The 15,248-nt window shown below is 44.6% G+C and overlaps 1 protein-coding gene and 1 long non-coding RNA gene across 6 annotated transcripts in view; one reads left to right on the top strand and one right to left on the bottom strand.

Moving 5' to 3' along the window:
- Window positions 1–397: 397 nt before the first annotated feature.
- On the bottom strand, window positions 398–2,703 carry LOC138632598 (uncharacterized). The gene is made up of 3 exons (XR_011311823.1): window positions 2,623–2,703; window positions 855–1,018; window positions 398–488 (listed from the first exon to the last, which is right to left on the bottom strand). It is a non-coding gene; the product is annotated as an uncharacterized lncRNA (long non-coding RNA).
- Window positions 2,704–2,757: 54 nt separating this feature from the next.
- Window positions 2,758–15,248, top strand: part of actn4 (actinin, alpha 4) — a 49,058-nt gene continuing 36,567 nt past the window's right edge. Inside the window, exon 1 of one of the 5 annotated variants that reach the window (XM_069718289.1) lies at window positions 2,758–3,151. In XM_069718289.1, coding sequence (XP_069574390.1) covers window positions 3,026–3,151 — 126 coding nt within the window. In that variant the 5' untranslated portion in view covers window positions 2,758–3,025. The remainder of the gene's footprint in view (window positions 3,152–15,248) is intronic. The other 4 variants (XM_069718290.1, XM_069718288.1, XM_069718287.1 and 1 more) reach the window with 4 other exon arrangements.

The following is a 15,248-nucleotide window of genomic DNA, read 5'->3' as shown; positions in this document are numbered from 1 at the left end:
ATCTTCCAGCGTCATTCTTTAAAGTGAGAACCGTCGCAGATGCACATACCAGAGGCTGTGTGTGTTTAATTTCCTGCTGCGCTACTGTTTTTTTTATTTGGATCAAACAAGAGTTTTAAGACGGCATCTAAAACTCAGACATCAGACACACCCTAGTACACTCATTCTTTCACCTCTCAGAGGACTTTATTGAATTACTCAACTTTTTATCTCTCTCTTACTTCTGCTGTCTCATCACACAGGAACTAAAACCCGACAAATAAAAAGCCGTCGTCACTTCCCTGTATGAGCTCAGCGTGTGAACACAAATCCACAACAAAAACCATTACAGATGCTTGAAGGATAAATTTCCACAACCAAAAATTCCAATGCATTGTATTGAACATTAAAACAGTGTTGCTGGTGTTAATTGTTCTGTCATCAACGTGACTTTAATGTATTTTAATGCACCACAGTTTCTCTTTCTTCTCCAGGTTTCAGATGTGACTCTGAAATGACAAAGAAGTTCATTTAGTTTGTTTTTAAAAGCTCTGAAATGTGGCATTTTAAATATTTGACCAACGACAGAACTCACTGTTGATAGTTTGCATTGACTCTTGAAAATTGCTAAAACTGTATTTTGATGGAAATTATTGTCACTTTTTGAAAAGTCTGGGACATTTGTTCAATCTGAGTTTATTATTCATTGCCTCCCGTGTAAAACATCAGCAGCTACATGTTTACTCCACTTTGTTCTGCCCTACATGGCATCCCATGACTTACATCAAAGCTGAAGCGTTGGTCCTGCTACAGTCTATATGGTGCTTTGGGCCGCAGTGACGCTAATCGGCCGGGACAGCCCGAGCATGACCTACTTCTGGAGGTGGCTCCTGCAGGCGGGACGGTCACCATCCAAACGAGCCCCAGTCTCCACCTGACAGATGTAATGGATGATACCGCAGCTCGGGTCTCCTGGTTTACGATGCCGCTCCTCTGGGTCAGCGGTTTCCAAACAGGTTGGATGGTGGATGGTCACAGGCTTCACAAGAAAGAAAGATTGATTTCCCTTTTCGGTTTTTTTTTTTTTTCCTGATCAGAGGAGCGTCGAACACTCGTCACTATATGATATTTTAAGTTTTTTTTAACAACTAATGAGAACAAACTTCATCTAATCAATCTGCAGAAGTACCTCCTGATAATTCTGGTTTATTTTCCCCATTAAAGCGTCAGTTGTTGGTCTATGGGTCACGTTAACTTAACACTCTCAACCTCCACTGAAAGGATTTGAGGAAAGGAGGAATCGCTATATCGAGCAAACAATCATAAGCTACAAAAAAAAAAAAAAAAAGCCAATGAGTAACGAACGTCAAGGCGACGATTCAACGCTAAATTCAACTAAACGGACGCTACAGTGACTCACTATCGCCTCCTAATGTTGGTTGGTAACCTTTTACAAGGCGGGACTTGAATTTTACATATTGCACCTTTAACTTTAACCTTTCAAAAAAAAATGACAGCTCAGTTTGATCTGTTTTATTATAGCTTGTATCATGTAGCAAAAGTGACTGACTCTTTAACTAAAGCTACAACATAGATGCTCAATATACATTCACCATTATTAAGTCACTTTCAATGTACTGCATACACTTTATATTCATACTTTGTACTTTAAGCTTCACTATAAATTTTCGAGGCATATACTCCAATACTTTTTACTCCATTACAATAATTGCTACCGCTTTGGTCACTAGTTACTTTGAAGATTCAAATGAATTAATTCAACTAGTTATTATCCGTCATAGTTTATTCTGAAAACATGAACTTTGAGTTTACTTAAATTTGATATTTTATCAGTATAATTTGAAATTTCATGAGTGAGCTGACATTTTTAGTCTAAAGCTGTGTGCTGTAAAATCAGAGGTCCTCTTTTAGAAGAAAAACATATGTCTCAAATATATTTAAAATCATTGAACTAACATTGCAAATTCTAAACACAGCTGAAACAGAAGTAAAAGAACAGCTACAGTAAAACGGGCCGTAGCACAGTGATTCATTGTTTTGGTGATGTTCAGTTTGTAGTTGTTCATCGTTGAAATATTTCGGATTGATAATGCTTCATTGTTCCAGCAGCTCACGTTCAAATAGAATATGAATATTCATGAGCTGCCTGGTCCTATAGGAACTGCCGGATACCACAGGTGTGTCGAGTTAAGACAGATTCAAACCAGGAAATGAGTGAAGGAGCCTTCAAAATAAAACCTCAGCTTTAGCTGTGAAGAGAGGGGGACAAAATTGCACAGGGAAACTCACGCTGTTTTTATTTTATTTTATTTTTGTATAGCCTATTCAAAATAAAATAAAGCGATAGTTGTTAAATCTTAAATAAACAATGAATTTTGTAATAAAATGGGGAAGAGAAAGGATTTTTTTTTAAATGTATTTATTGTTTCTGTTAAAAACAACTGGCCTGTAAATATGTGAAATGAAAAAGCGATGTGATTAAAAAAAAAAGATAAAGAAAAATGCGGTGTAAGGAAAAACAAACAACCAGAATGGTAAAGGGGAAAAAAAACAAACCAAAACCCTTAAAGACGTGTTTTAAAGAGGGCAGTGATGGCGTGGCCGTCACCGCTCACGTTTTACCTTGAAAGGTGCCATCGGAAGCGCTGCGCGTCGGTGCGTCGTGCTTGTCGGTTGTCGGTGCGGCTTGTAGGAGCGGCCGGTTCCTCCCAGCAAGCCACGCCGTTCAGAGGGAAAGCTTTTCTTCTCCCAGCAGCAGCGGCGGGGATTTTCTGACTGCACACACCGGATATTCATCACGGTAAAAAACGCTCTCACGGCTGGAAGCGCGGAGAGAAGAGGGCACGTTGCTGGCTCGTCTCTCCCTCCCCGGTAACACCTCTCTGATTTGGGCCGTCTTCGCTCCTTTTTTTTTTTTTTTTTTTTTTCTCGATTATCTTTTTTTTTCTTTTTGTAAGCTCCCCCCCCTCCCCACCCCCCCACTGCCTGGCAGTCTCTGTGGCGCACTCGGGTTTCTTTAGCTGACATGGTAGATTATCACGCTGCCAATAACCAATCTTCGACCGGCGGTGTACAGACCTACATGGAGCAAGAGAACGACTGGGACCGGGACCTGCTGCTGGACCCGGCATGGGAGAAACAGCAGAGGAAGGTAAGGACAGTCAAAGTCGGAGCCCCGAGCTGGGCCGAGCTTTAAGCCGGGCTGAGAGGAGGAGGAGGAGGCGGCGGGTGGAAAGAAAATGGCAGTGGAGGGTTGGGATGGGGAGTGGAGGTCAGTACGGGCCTCGGTTTGCCCTATAAAGCCCCGCATCTGCTCCCCAATGGCCCCTTTTCTACCAACCGTTTCTTCCTCCCTGCACGCTTCTCCTCCTCAATGTCAAGCTGCTCCCTTTCACTCGGATCAAACGCTCATTTCCTCCTCTCTAAACTCGTCTCTTCCTGCAGTCAATGAAAAAGTCCTGGCTCGTGTGCAGTCTGTGACATTAGCTGCAGCTTTCACTCTTTCAAAGGTGATTTTTTTTTCCGATACTTTTTTTTCCCGTCCCTAAACGGAAACAGGGCGCCACATTGTTGCAACAAAAAACAAAAAAAATCAGAGTTGTGATTGAACCGATATTTTGCGCTGCAGATAACATGAAACAGTGGTTGTTGGTTTTTTTTGAAGGGTTTTGGGCGGTTTCAGGGCGGCTTGTCCCTTCTTGTCTGGCTGGTTTTAGAGGCCGATAAGTCTGACTGACTTTCTGCCTGGAGATGTGATTGATAGCAGGGCGTTGAAGGCCTGCATGTAGATTATTAAACTCCTGTGTGGTGTCAGTGTCCACGTTTAATCGTGCTGTGTTGTAGACTGTTGGTGCTTCCTTCTTTTACGAGGCTCAGCTTTGGCAACGGGAACCATCTTCACTGAAACTGGTGAAATTCCTTTCGTGGCTTTCAAACCTTCCCTTTTATTTGAAGCATTGCAGCTATTTTAAAAGCAATGAATCCCCCAAAAAACAACTCAAAAAATACCACACAAATGAAAATGAATGAAGGATTTTTCCATGACTGTAAATCCTGTCGGAGTAAGAAGAAAAAGCCATTTCACCCCCAAAAGCCTCCAGTGTGTTGTTGTTTAATCCAAATAAAACTGCTAGTTTATGAAGTGTTTGTTCTGTGGTGTGACAGTGAGCACCGATCTGCTCGTCTTCTCCCTTCAGCTGTGGGGCATTCAGAGTTTCTGCAGCCACACTCTCGTTTCACTGCTCTGAACTGAACGCCCACTTGCTGTGCTGCAGATTTCAGCCAGCTACAATAATATCCAACAAAAAAAACCTTTATACACCCAATAGCATTAAAAACCACTCGGCATAACTGGTGCATGTTGTTCTGGTGCCTGTTCTTTTGGGCACCAATCATCACCCAAATAAACAGTTGTGCTAATCACCAATCATAAGCACTACAAAGCTACAGCTTTTAATTGTATAAGACATGCAGCTACACTCATCCCCCCCCCCCTCCCCCAATTCAGCAACTCCCAACTTCTCCTCGTCCTCTAAACTCTTCCTCCTGGTCGACATGTGCTTTAACAGAGCTACGTTTGATGTTCGGGGTCCTCGCAGTAACTGGGGTGTTTTTTTTCTTTAGACATCCATCATGCTAGATAAAATATCTGTTGGAGCTTTGATGTACTCCAGAATGGAAATGGACACGTGTCCCTGATGATGATACACACACGCACACTTAATACGCCACTAAACCTCTCCCACATCAGTTTTTTACCCTCTCTAATCCTCATCAGGGAGTGGTGAGGCCGTCTAATGAGGGATAATTTGACGAAGCTCTGTTTTGAAAAGCGTGGAACGATTGCGTACGTGAATCTTGCTTACTGACGAGCCCGGATGACTGGCATAGCTTTCAGTGGTGTGACAGCATGCCGAGCATTGACTACTGCATTTTTTTTATTAGGCCACTCAGCATTTTATCTGTTAACATCAGACATTCCAGCAAAGCTGATTGTCGTCGAAACCCGGTGGGTTTCCGGTCCGGCCGCCGTTGCCTCCTGCCGGTTGGTCGACCGTGTGGGCGCTCCGCGTGTTTGTCCAGAGATCGCACGGGTCAAAGTTTCTTCCAAAGGAAAAGTCTAAACCTACCAATCATTAACAGAGCGCGGCCTGTTGTACAAACCCGGGCCGGCTGTGGTTCGTTTGCTTCGCCTGCTCGAGTCTGCGCTCATCGGTGGAGGCCGATAGGTGTTTGGCTGATTGGGAGCAAGGCTGGGGACACGTCCACCCTGCTGAGGAGGAGGAGGAGGAGGAGGAGGGGTGGGGGGTGGGAGGGGGGGACCAAGGGCAAATTCCTGTAGTGTATTCATCATGCTCACTGTGCCAGTTATTACGCAAAATTGAAGAAATGCCTCCCGCAGGAATATAGACGGAGAAGTGGATGTAATGAGTGTGGGAATGGGGTGAGTCCCAAGTGTCAAAAACAGAAGCGGTCTGTCAGAGGCACCGTTTCCAGTCATGCTGACTCTGGCATGCTGTCTGTTTGGAGTAATGTAAGACGGGAACGAGACAGTAGTGCTGCATCTTTTTTTTGTTAGTCTTGCCCGTATTTGGTGTCGATGGTGGAAATGGTCATCCTGGAAAATATGAGCGAGGACACAGATTTAAGTCGGGTGGTGCAGAGTTTGCACCTTATCTAAAGGAGCCACAAGGACATCCCAAAGATTAGGACGTCATGTTCTTTATCTTTAGTGAACCAAAAACTTGAAAGATACAGGGGATGCTTATTTGATATCAATAGGAAGATATTTTTGTGTTTATAAGCACTAAAAAAAAAACATTATCTTCTGCAGCTCTTCCCAACAGGCTCTGTTCTGTTTGTGTCTTTAAAGTGCATTAATATCAGTCACCCTCTCTTCTGATTGGTTAACTCCTTTCTGTGTGACACGCGTATGTTGCAGGTAGTCGGGACATAGTCCTTCATCATGAACATCGGAAGCTGTTGGTCATATAAGTTGCGTTCTTGGATTAAAAGGAAAGATGAAGAGTTTTGGAACAAGTGCTAATCTTGATGTTTTTAATCGATGCCTCTTCTTCCTTTTGCAAAAGCCAACCGGGCGGAGCACTATAGCACCACCAACTCTCTTGGCAGCTGAGGCGATGTGATGTATCTTATGCTTATGCGTCAGAAGAGCCAGAGAAGCACGCCGGCCTGCTTGCTGCAAAATCCATTTGGATGCAGCAGGACATCCTGGTGTTTTTTTTTTGCATACTGCGCTTCACATACTAAGTATAGAGAAATACTGAATCTTTTTCTGGCCTAGTAAACAGTTTGGTAGCAGAGACATGGGAACGCATCGACAACGTTGAGTATCGGGCCGTGCTGAGGGCGGACAAATGAGTTTGTGACATTACAGAGCTGCTGATTGGTTGATTGGATTTCTCTGTGGACGGAGCATTATGACACTTTCGCAGCACTTATCGCACCTAGATCAGCTTCATAATCCAAAAACTAAAGGAAGTCAGATTTTACGCAATATGGATTCTTTAAAAGAAGATAACTGGCGGCGTAGAAGACTTCTACCTTCTTTGCTCTGCAGAGGAATAACGCATTTCATGAGCCTCTTGTGATTCGGATGTTCCGGAGTCGTACATTGTGATTCTGTGTTTCTTTGGCACCCTTTGTCCTCGCAGTGTGTCTCCAGTTGTCCATTTTGAAACATTTCTCAACACCCCTAGAGGAGCTGGACGGAGCCCAGCTGAGTCCAGTTAATTGCAGTTTGTTACAGGCGAAGCTCCTTCGCCCCACAAACATGTTATTAAGTCTTCCTCGCTGCTCGGGGATCCGCCGCACGTTGAAGCATGTCAAAGTACGCAGTGATGCCACCAGAGGTTTTTACTGTAACTCTGGGCCGTGTGTGTGTGCAGATCCAGCTTCTCGGCGACAGTTAGGCCGCACATATTTCTCACGTCATGTGGCTTGGAGAAAGTACAGCGAGGTGGGCGGATGAGCTAACAAGGAAAGCAGTAAAGTACACGAGCCAAAGGGCCCGGAGCCGTCGGCGTCACGGCACACTGTTCCTACTTGTCAAAAGGAAGTACTTTGAAATCGGATTAATTAGAATTTGTCCCACGGTAAATTGGGGTTAGTTCACCAAAAAAAAAGAGAAAAGAAACTGTAGATGATAAATGTCATCCATGCAGCTAATGAAACTAAGTAGATGACCCAAGGTGAGCATGCGCATTTACAATAGTTGATATTTACATATAAAGTGCTGCCAAAACCACTTCTAATGCAATAATTTCCTTCTTTCATCCGATTAAAAGTGTGTAGAACTAATCCTGGAACATTTCCTGTCCTAAATCAGCTGTGGTCTCTGATGCTGATGGTTATCAGTCTTTATTTTATTATACTCACCAATCTTTCAACCTGTCAACCTGTTTGCACAGAGGTGATTGCCGCTGTATGCAGAGTTAACAGCTGTACCTGACGGTAGGTGGGTGGTAGATTCCATAATTGGATATAGTTTACAATCATTTTCATTTCTTTTTTTTGCACAACCCGTCAGATGTTTTTTTTTTTTTTTTACAGCAGTTAATACTTGTTCTTAGCTACACTCTTTATGCTCTTGAAGCTCGTATCAGTGCAGATGTGTCCTGCAATGATACAAAGTGCGCAGCATGAATTTGTTCGCCAGCGTCGCCCCAGTGTCCAGTACAACACCGCACACTCGCACTGATTTTTCTTCCATTTCTGGCGAGGTGGGCAGCTGGACACAATGTTGGTTTGTTCTTTTGCCGCCTACTTTCACATGCTTTCTGTGCGCCTGGCTGGCAGAGGACAGTTCAGATGGCCCGGTGTTGGCTTCGGATGAGCTGCGAGTGACATTTTTGTCTGGACAAATGGACTGCCCTGCAGTAGTACCACTACACCGGCTCAGATCCGACTGCAGGACAAGCTGCCAGGCTGCTTTCTTTTTCTTTTATTTTTTGCTTTGAAGTCTGCCTTCCTACACCAAAAAGACACTTGAGGACGGTTTACTAAATAATCTGCTTGCTGAACAAGTTGACAATCAAAGGAGCAGTGGTTGTTTCTCTATTGTGAATGTGATTGGTTGATCCAGCAGACGGGGGTGTGGTGAATAACAGAGGAACCTTCTGTGTTGCATTAGTTCTGCCTCTTCACTACAAAGGCTTTTCTCTAATACTGTTAATTCTGTTGTCTCTGTGAAGAGTACTGAACAATAGATTGCTTAAATCCTTATCGCACACTGGTAGGTGTGCATTGTTTGCCAGCTTCTGAATGTACATCAGCTTAATCTGCCTGGCCGGGATCATCCTCTCCTCCACGTACAAGGCAGTGATTGCGAGCTCAGACTCCACAAATCAATCTTTTTGATTATTTTGTGGTCATTCAAATGTGTCATCAGAAGCATCACATGAATAAAATTGAAGTGAAAGACGAAGTATAACTCTGTGTTTACCTCTTTGTGGAGTAAATAACGAGTCGATGGATAGAAAATATTTTCAGCTCTACAAATGTGCGACTTTGCTGCCGTTGTGTTTATATTTATGATTTGGAGACATCATATGAGCCTTGGTAACTTGTAAAGGACCAATTGTGATGGTCTCAATACATTTTCTTCCTGCTTGACCAGAACAAGGGAAACCACTGCTGTGTAGTTGTGCCGTTGGCTTGAATGTGAAGAAGTCCATTTGGGCACTTTTAAAAATAATTTTGAGTTCTAACACTAAGTGTCTTCAGGCATTTTGGGGGGTGTGAGACAGTGTAAGTGTCACTATGGTGGTCCTTTCTCTCACTGCCAGCTGATTCCAGGTCAGCTGTGGAAAAGCCCTCCGCCTCAGCTGACTGAGATCCAGAATCAGCTTGACCTAAACAACGAACCAGTCAGTCAAGCAGAGAGTCAGGGAGAGGACCGAGCAGAGAGGAATGTACCCCCCCTCTCCATCTCCCCCTTTGTCTCTCTCTCCCTTCTGCCATTGGCGCGGTGAGAGAGCATGCAGGGGGAAACATTCCTTTGGTGGCCTATTATAGTCTGCTAGGCCAGTGGGAGGGGGTTTTGGACTGAAGGGGGGCGGGGTGGCCTGTTTTTTTGCCCAACCGAGGGGAAAAAAAAAAAAAAGAGAGTTGGGGGTTTGCAGGATTGCAGATGTGGTTGATGTTGTGGAGAAGAGGAGGGGAGGACAACCCTCCTCAGGGGTGGAGGGTGCTCATGGAGGGAGGGGGGGGGGGGAGTTTCCAGCCAGTGGCGCCAAACATTGCTCCAAATGTTTGTTTGCACAAATGGAACACCACCCTGTGATTGATCGCACTTTGGACACCATTTACTTTGTGTCTTGTGCACTTTCAAAATGCAAGTTCAAAATGCAGCAAACTTTCCCAACCGGAGAGACATTGGCCAGGGTGTAGCTCCCAACACCGGGCTGTTATTGGCATCGATCAGACATAACCTTAGCTCCCTTACTAACTGGGGCTGCTCACAGGCTTACCTCTCGGCTATTGTGCATAGTTATGGGGATTAGTAAATGGCATTTCCCACTGATGAATTGAAATTGGCAACAATAGAGACTAAGAATTTCCTTTTGGTCGGCTGCCAATATCCGTGTTGATGGTTTTAGCTTGGAGCTCAGACCCCCCCCCCCTGTCCTCCAAGTGTATCCTTTACAAAGGGATTTGAAGGAATATACTGGCTTTTCTTTGCAAATACCTTCTTTTGATCGACTTGTCGTTTTTTGTTAACAGTTGGTAGCCTTTTCCCTGTCTGGTATTCCTGTTGACCTCATTACTTTAAATAAAAGTATACTGCTTGATTTTTATCATTTCAGAAGGGGTTGCTTGTGTTAAACTCATCAAGAAGAGTTATACTGATGACCATTTAATCCTGTGTTTCATTTATCAAGAGAAAATGCAAAAAACATTTGCTGATTTTTTTTTTGTCTCCCAGAAATGACCATTTAGAGAAGTTGTGACTGCACTGATTGTGATATGTCTGTGTGTCAAGGTGGAGGGGTGTTGTTTGTAGGAGAGCAGCAGAAGAAAGGGTGTGTGTTTAGGTGTGGTGTGTGTGAAGGGTGGGGTCTTTGGGAGGGGGTTGAGTCCCCCCCCCCCCTCCTCCCAAGCAGAGTACCATAGCTGTGGGTTTGTCTGTGTGAGTCTGCAGGTAAACACTGCAGTTAAACAAACACTAGTTCCTCATGTCCTCACCTACTGTGTGTGTGTGTGTGTGTGTGTGTGTGTGTGTGTGTGTGTGTGTGTGTGTGTGTGTGTGTGTGTGTGTGTGTGTGTGTGTGTGTGTGTGTCTGTCCAAGTAATCCTTTTAGTATCTGTTGTCTATTGAACACAGAAAAATAAACTGGGAATACAACAAATCTGCAGTTCAACTTTTCTTGAACTTTTCTTTTAACGAGTTCCTCATAAACAAACACTGCAAGAGTGTTTAGATGGAAAGAATTACCCCCCCCCCACACACACACACACACTTTCTGTAGGTGTCTAATTGGGCTGCTGAAAGATTCTCCTGCTGCATTCACCACTGCAGCATCTGGGGTTAGTGTTATGGCAGCAATGTAGTATATTATTCCAGAAGTACCAGTATAAAAGTTGGTCGGTGTTGTGCATCCTCTCTGTGACCTATCTTTGAACATCTCCGTCTCCATGGCTGCAGAGTGCAGATGGTGTTCACACAGCCTCTCCATCCTGAACCACAGCACTCTGCAGGGCTCTTTATTTTTGGAAACACCACTTCAGAGCCCTGATATTGTCCTGCACCTGACAGAGAGAGAGAGAAAGGAGAAAGCCAGAGTGAGAGAAATCCAATTCAATTAAAATTTGATCAGAAAAAGCACAGAGCAGAACTTTGTTGTCTCTGTTGCTATTTCTGAGCGTCCTCAGCTGTCATGAAGGAGGCTAACACGGCTTCTTACATTGCAGGCTATAGATAGATGTGAATGCTTACACTGTTAGCACTTTCTGGTTCCCAGCCTCAAATCAAAGGCAATTTGAAGTTTCAGTATGAGGTGTATGCATATATTGTTGTATTTTCTGTTTAATGCAAAAACAGAATTGCAGAACTATCCTCTCATTGTCATTTGAAAGCTTCCTCCTTCTCTTTCACATTGTTTTAACTCAGCAGAAGTTACATTTCCGGGACTTCAAAGAAATGTGTCACACAAACACATTTATGGACCTTTAATCCCTTAAAAAAACAATTAGTTTAATATTCCCTCCGTTTACACACAATAAACGATGACCAGTGTTGCGGAAGCACTTTGTAAGGCTTGAGGCCTTAAGGAGGCAGAAGATATACATTTTAAGGAAGCTGGAATCACAGAATTTAAGCGTTTTTCATTAATATGATTTAAGACGAGTAATTTATTATCAAAACAGTTTCCCACAAACTAATCGTTGCAGCTCTTGCACAGTCCATGTTGAATAATTAGCTAATATATTATCATTCATCATGTCAGCTATTAAATGTGTGTGGAGAGTTCATGCTGCTCATGTTGTCCTCAACCTGCTCCTCCTCTGGAAACCAGTGTGGCTGTGCATTAACATCTGTCCTCACCACCACTACTACTGCTACCCCCCCCCCCCACACACACACACACAGATTACACCCAGCTCAGATCACCAGATTGTATCCAGATCTGACGCATATCAGAGATGAACGGTCAGGAATGATACGTATTGGCACATGAAGGTGAATTAAACGGTACGAGGTGAGCAAATATGATCAGAAACGCTGAAAACGAGGTCTCATTAAATATAAAATTATGATAAGTTCACAAATCTTTCTTCAAACGACCTCCAAAGGGATATATGATGAGTTTAATCACAGCAAATGCGTCGGCACCTCCTGGAGCTGGAAATGCAGATTTCATACCAGAATTTCTGTTTCATATAACGATGTATCCAGTAAAGAGTTGATGAGCACAAATGCAGGTGATGTATGTTTATTTTCCTCAGTCCATCCAGGTTGTTCTGTAGGATAAAGTTTGATGGATAGCGGCATATACGGCCACACCTAGACAGGTTCTTCTCCCTTCGGGGTTGGTGCATGAGAGAGAGAGAGAGAGAGAGAGAGAGAGCCATGCTGGTGTAACAAAGGCTGAAGTGGGATAGTAAAGCCTTATGCTACATCTGGGACACACACACACACACACACACAGCAGACATCTGGAGGGCATGTTTGGCTGGATGGAGGGTGTTTGGGGGGGGTTTAGCACTGGAGCTGCCTCCCTGTCTGGTTGCAGACATGATCAGAGCGGCATTAAACAGATACTTGGTTATCTGCTATTTCTTAACTGTGAGTCTTTTTCTGACCTTCTCATCAGTCACCTGAAGTTAAATGACCATTGATGAGGTTCAGCTGAATATTGTTGATCCTCTTCAGCTGTTGGTGGACTATTAGGTAACATTTGTTGTACTTTGATTTTTTTAATTTTTTTTTTATCTCGTCATAAAGTACACAATAAAATCGTACCTTTATCTGTGGCGCCGAGTACTATTTTATTAACATATTTTTCCCCATACATTAAAAGTATCTTGGAGGCAAAAAAAAAAATAATTTCAGCAAAATTGATTGTCAACAGCAGCATCACTTATTGAAGGTTTTATTGGAGAACAGATTTTATTGTTGGACAAGTGTGAAGGTGAATCACCTGAGGAGGCTGCTTTTAGCTCCACAGACATTAGTTGGTGTTTGTTTTGGTGTCACGACAAATCCCTCATCTGTCACTGTGGCGTTTAAAACACTGTCCGGGGCTGACGGCAGGGCGAGCAGACCATGATTCAAATGAGTATTTGTTTCCTCCACGGCTGTCTCTGATTTCTTCGCCGAGCTCCTGCTGTATTATTTAACAGCCTTCAAACTGGGGCACTGGGCAAAGAGGTGAAGCCTACAGAGACACACACACACACACACACACACACACACACACACACACACACACACACACACACACACACACACACACACACACACATATATGTGTGTATTAAAAGCCTACTACTTGCTTTCCATGAAATGTACTGTCAACTCGACAATTTTATCAACAAAACCAAAAACACAAAGAGCATTACTTCCTCCAATTTTCTTCCTTCAACGGATCCACCTGCGGTTTGAAAAAGCACACAAAATCCTGACAAACGTTGGCAGTTAATCTGGAGAAGTATTCATTTTGCAGAACTTGTGTGAAATGAGAAAGGGAAGGAGGGGGGGAACATTCCCTCTGGGTCGGCGCACCTGATGCAGAAAGCCTTTTAAAGAGGGGGTATCAGTGGCACTTGTGTTGGTTTCAGGCCACAGCAGAGAGCAGCATTAAATATTTACTGCTTGTGGCCTTCAGGTTTGCAGCGAGAATGCTTCTCACCAGATCATCCTACGCAGCGCTCGCTCGCTCTCTCTCCTCTCTGACTCGCTGCCGTTATTTCGTCTCTTGCGTTTTTCTTTTTTTGCCCCTCTTGTCTTTGCCGGTGTCGTTAAGGCAACACGGGGAGACAAAAGCGGATAACTTGAGTGTGTGTTGCTATTTTTAGCACTAAGCCGGTTTGTTTATGGCCATCGGTGCAATGCCAAATGGGATTTTAACAGTTTAACTCCAGGGCTTAATTCTGGCTGTAATGGGGGGTATATTTCTGGTCAGACATCTCCGGGACCAGCCTGGGGCCTGTTCATAACCTCAATGTTGTTTTTTTTAGTGTTTTTTTTTTTTTTGTGTCCCTCTGAGACTACAAGCCCAGAGCTTTTACACGGAGGCACGAGGGATGGATGATGCGGTGTAATTTTACAACACTAACAAGGGGGGGGGGGGGGGGGGGGGGGGGGGGGGGGGGGGGGGGGGGGGGGGGGGGGGGGGGGGGGGGGGGGGGGGGGGGGGGGGGGGGGGGGGGGGGGGGGGGGGGGGGGGGGGGGGGGGGGGGGGGGGGGGGGGGGGGGGGGGGGGGGGGGGGGGGGGGGGGGGGGGGGGGGGGGGGGGGGGGGGGTTCCAGAAGGGTGTTGAACTTGTATTGGATTTCATATATGAACATCCACAAATCCCTGACATTTCTGAAAAGAAATCAAGACACCAGCACACAAAAAAAACCAAACATGTTTCTTGCATCCTGCAAGTGTAAGACTACATTTATATTCTCGTGTAGACGAGCAGAGAAATGCAGAGAACGCAAGACAGATGGCTGATGAGCACGAACTGCAAGTTCACTGCCAGTTTATGCAGCTGAAAAGACGGGAGATCCAAACACACTAACACCGCTGCTGCTGCTGCTGACGGCCTCGCGGTCAGAAATGAGAAATGAGAAAGGGAAAGCAGGAGGAATCTTTCCCCCTCGCCTCATCTGTTTTTTTTGTGTGTTTTTTTTTGTCGTTAGTTTACTTTTGTCTTTTCTGGTGAAAGAGCAGAACATTTATCATCTCAGATGACAATATGCATTTTTAATGTGCAATGATTGTGTTTGGAGAATATTATCTGGCACCGTGTACAAATATGTTAATAATAACTACTTGGATGAGTTGTGAAGAATAAATGAGGAAGACGAGAGGGTGCGTGTGAGTGGAGAACGGCCGCAGCACTGCGTTGGCCTCCTGGGAGACGTCGTAGTAGTAGTGGAAGAAGAGGAAGGAAGACCCTGAGGTTTCTGTGGTTTTTGTCTGCCCCTTCCCTGTTTCAAATATAAAGTCACCACACATGCAAACAGTGACTCAGGCTAGACAGACAGATCATTGTGTGTGTGTGTGTCACCCCTGTGTTAATGGACCAGATGGCTGGCAAAGAAAGTAGGGAATGCCTGCAGATCAGCCCGACTGTACTCGGAGCATAGAAGAGAATAAGTAATTGCCTGTTTTGTCTAAACTGTCACATTAGCGACAGTTAATGCATAAATGAAACATTAGTGGAAATACCAGAAATAGAAATGAAGTCGTTTGGCGAGAATCCGCACTGGAGCGGAGGAGGTGATTAGCAACAATATTCTAGATCACTTTCTATTATTACAGCCCTTCGAGCTGCGATACAAAGTCAGAGTTGACGTTTTCAGCCGAAGCAGCGGCTGCTGTAGTAGAGAGTCGTCTCGCTGCCCCGTCTCTGCTGCTGCCGCTGGTCCGATTTGGGGGTCAGGCGAATCCTCTCGCCTCCCCGCTATCAGCCACGAGCCCGCTATCCCGTCTGATCCAATCAAAGCTCGCCTGCAGGGGATTATTTAGCTACCATTCCCTTTAGTTAACAAAGATTCCTCTGTTGACCCTCCTC

The sequence above is a fragment of the Brachyistius frenatus genome, unplaced genomic scaffold (assembly GCF_029030835.1).
Source record: "Brachyistius frenatus isolate BFR_SWC_R1_liver_20210118 unplaced genomic scaffold, ASM2903083v1 Contig_189, whole genome shotgun sequence".
NCBI lineage: Eukaryota > Metazoa > Chordata > Actinopteri > Embiotocidae > Brachyistius > Brachyistius frenatus.
The sequence above is the reverse complement of the archived record's forward strand: the minus strand, read 5'-3'. Positions and strand labels throughout refer to the sequence as shown.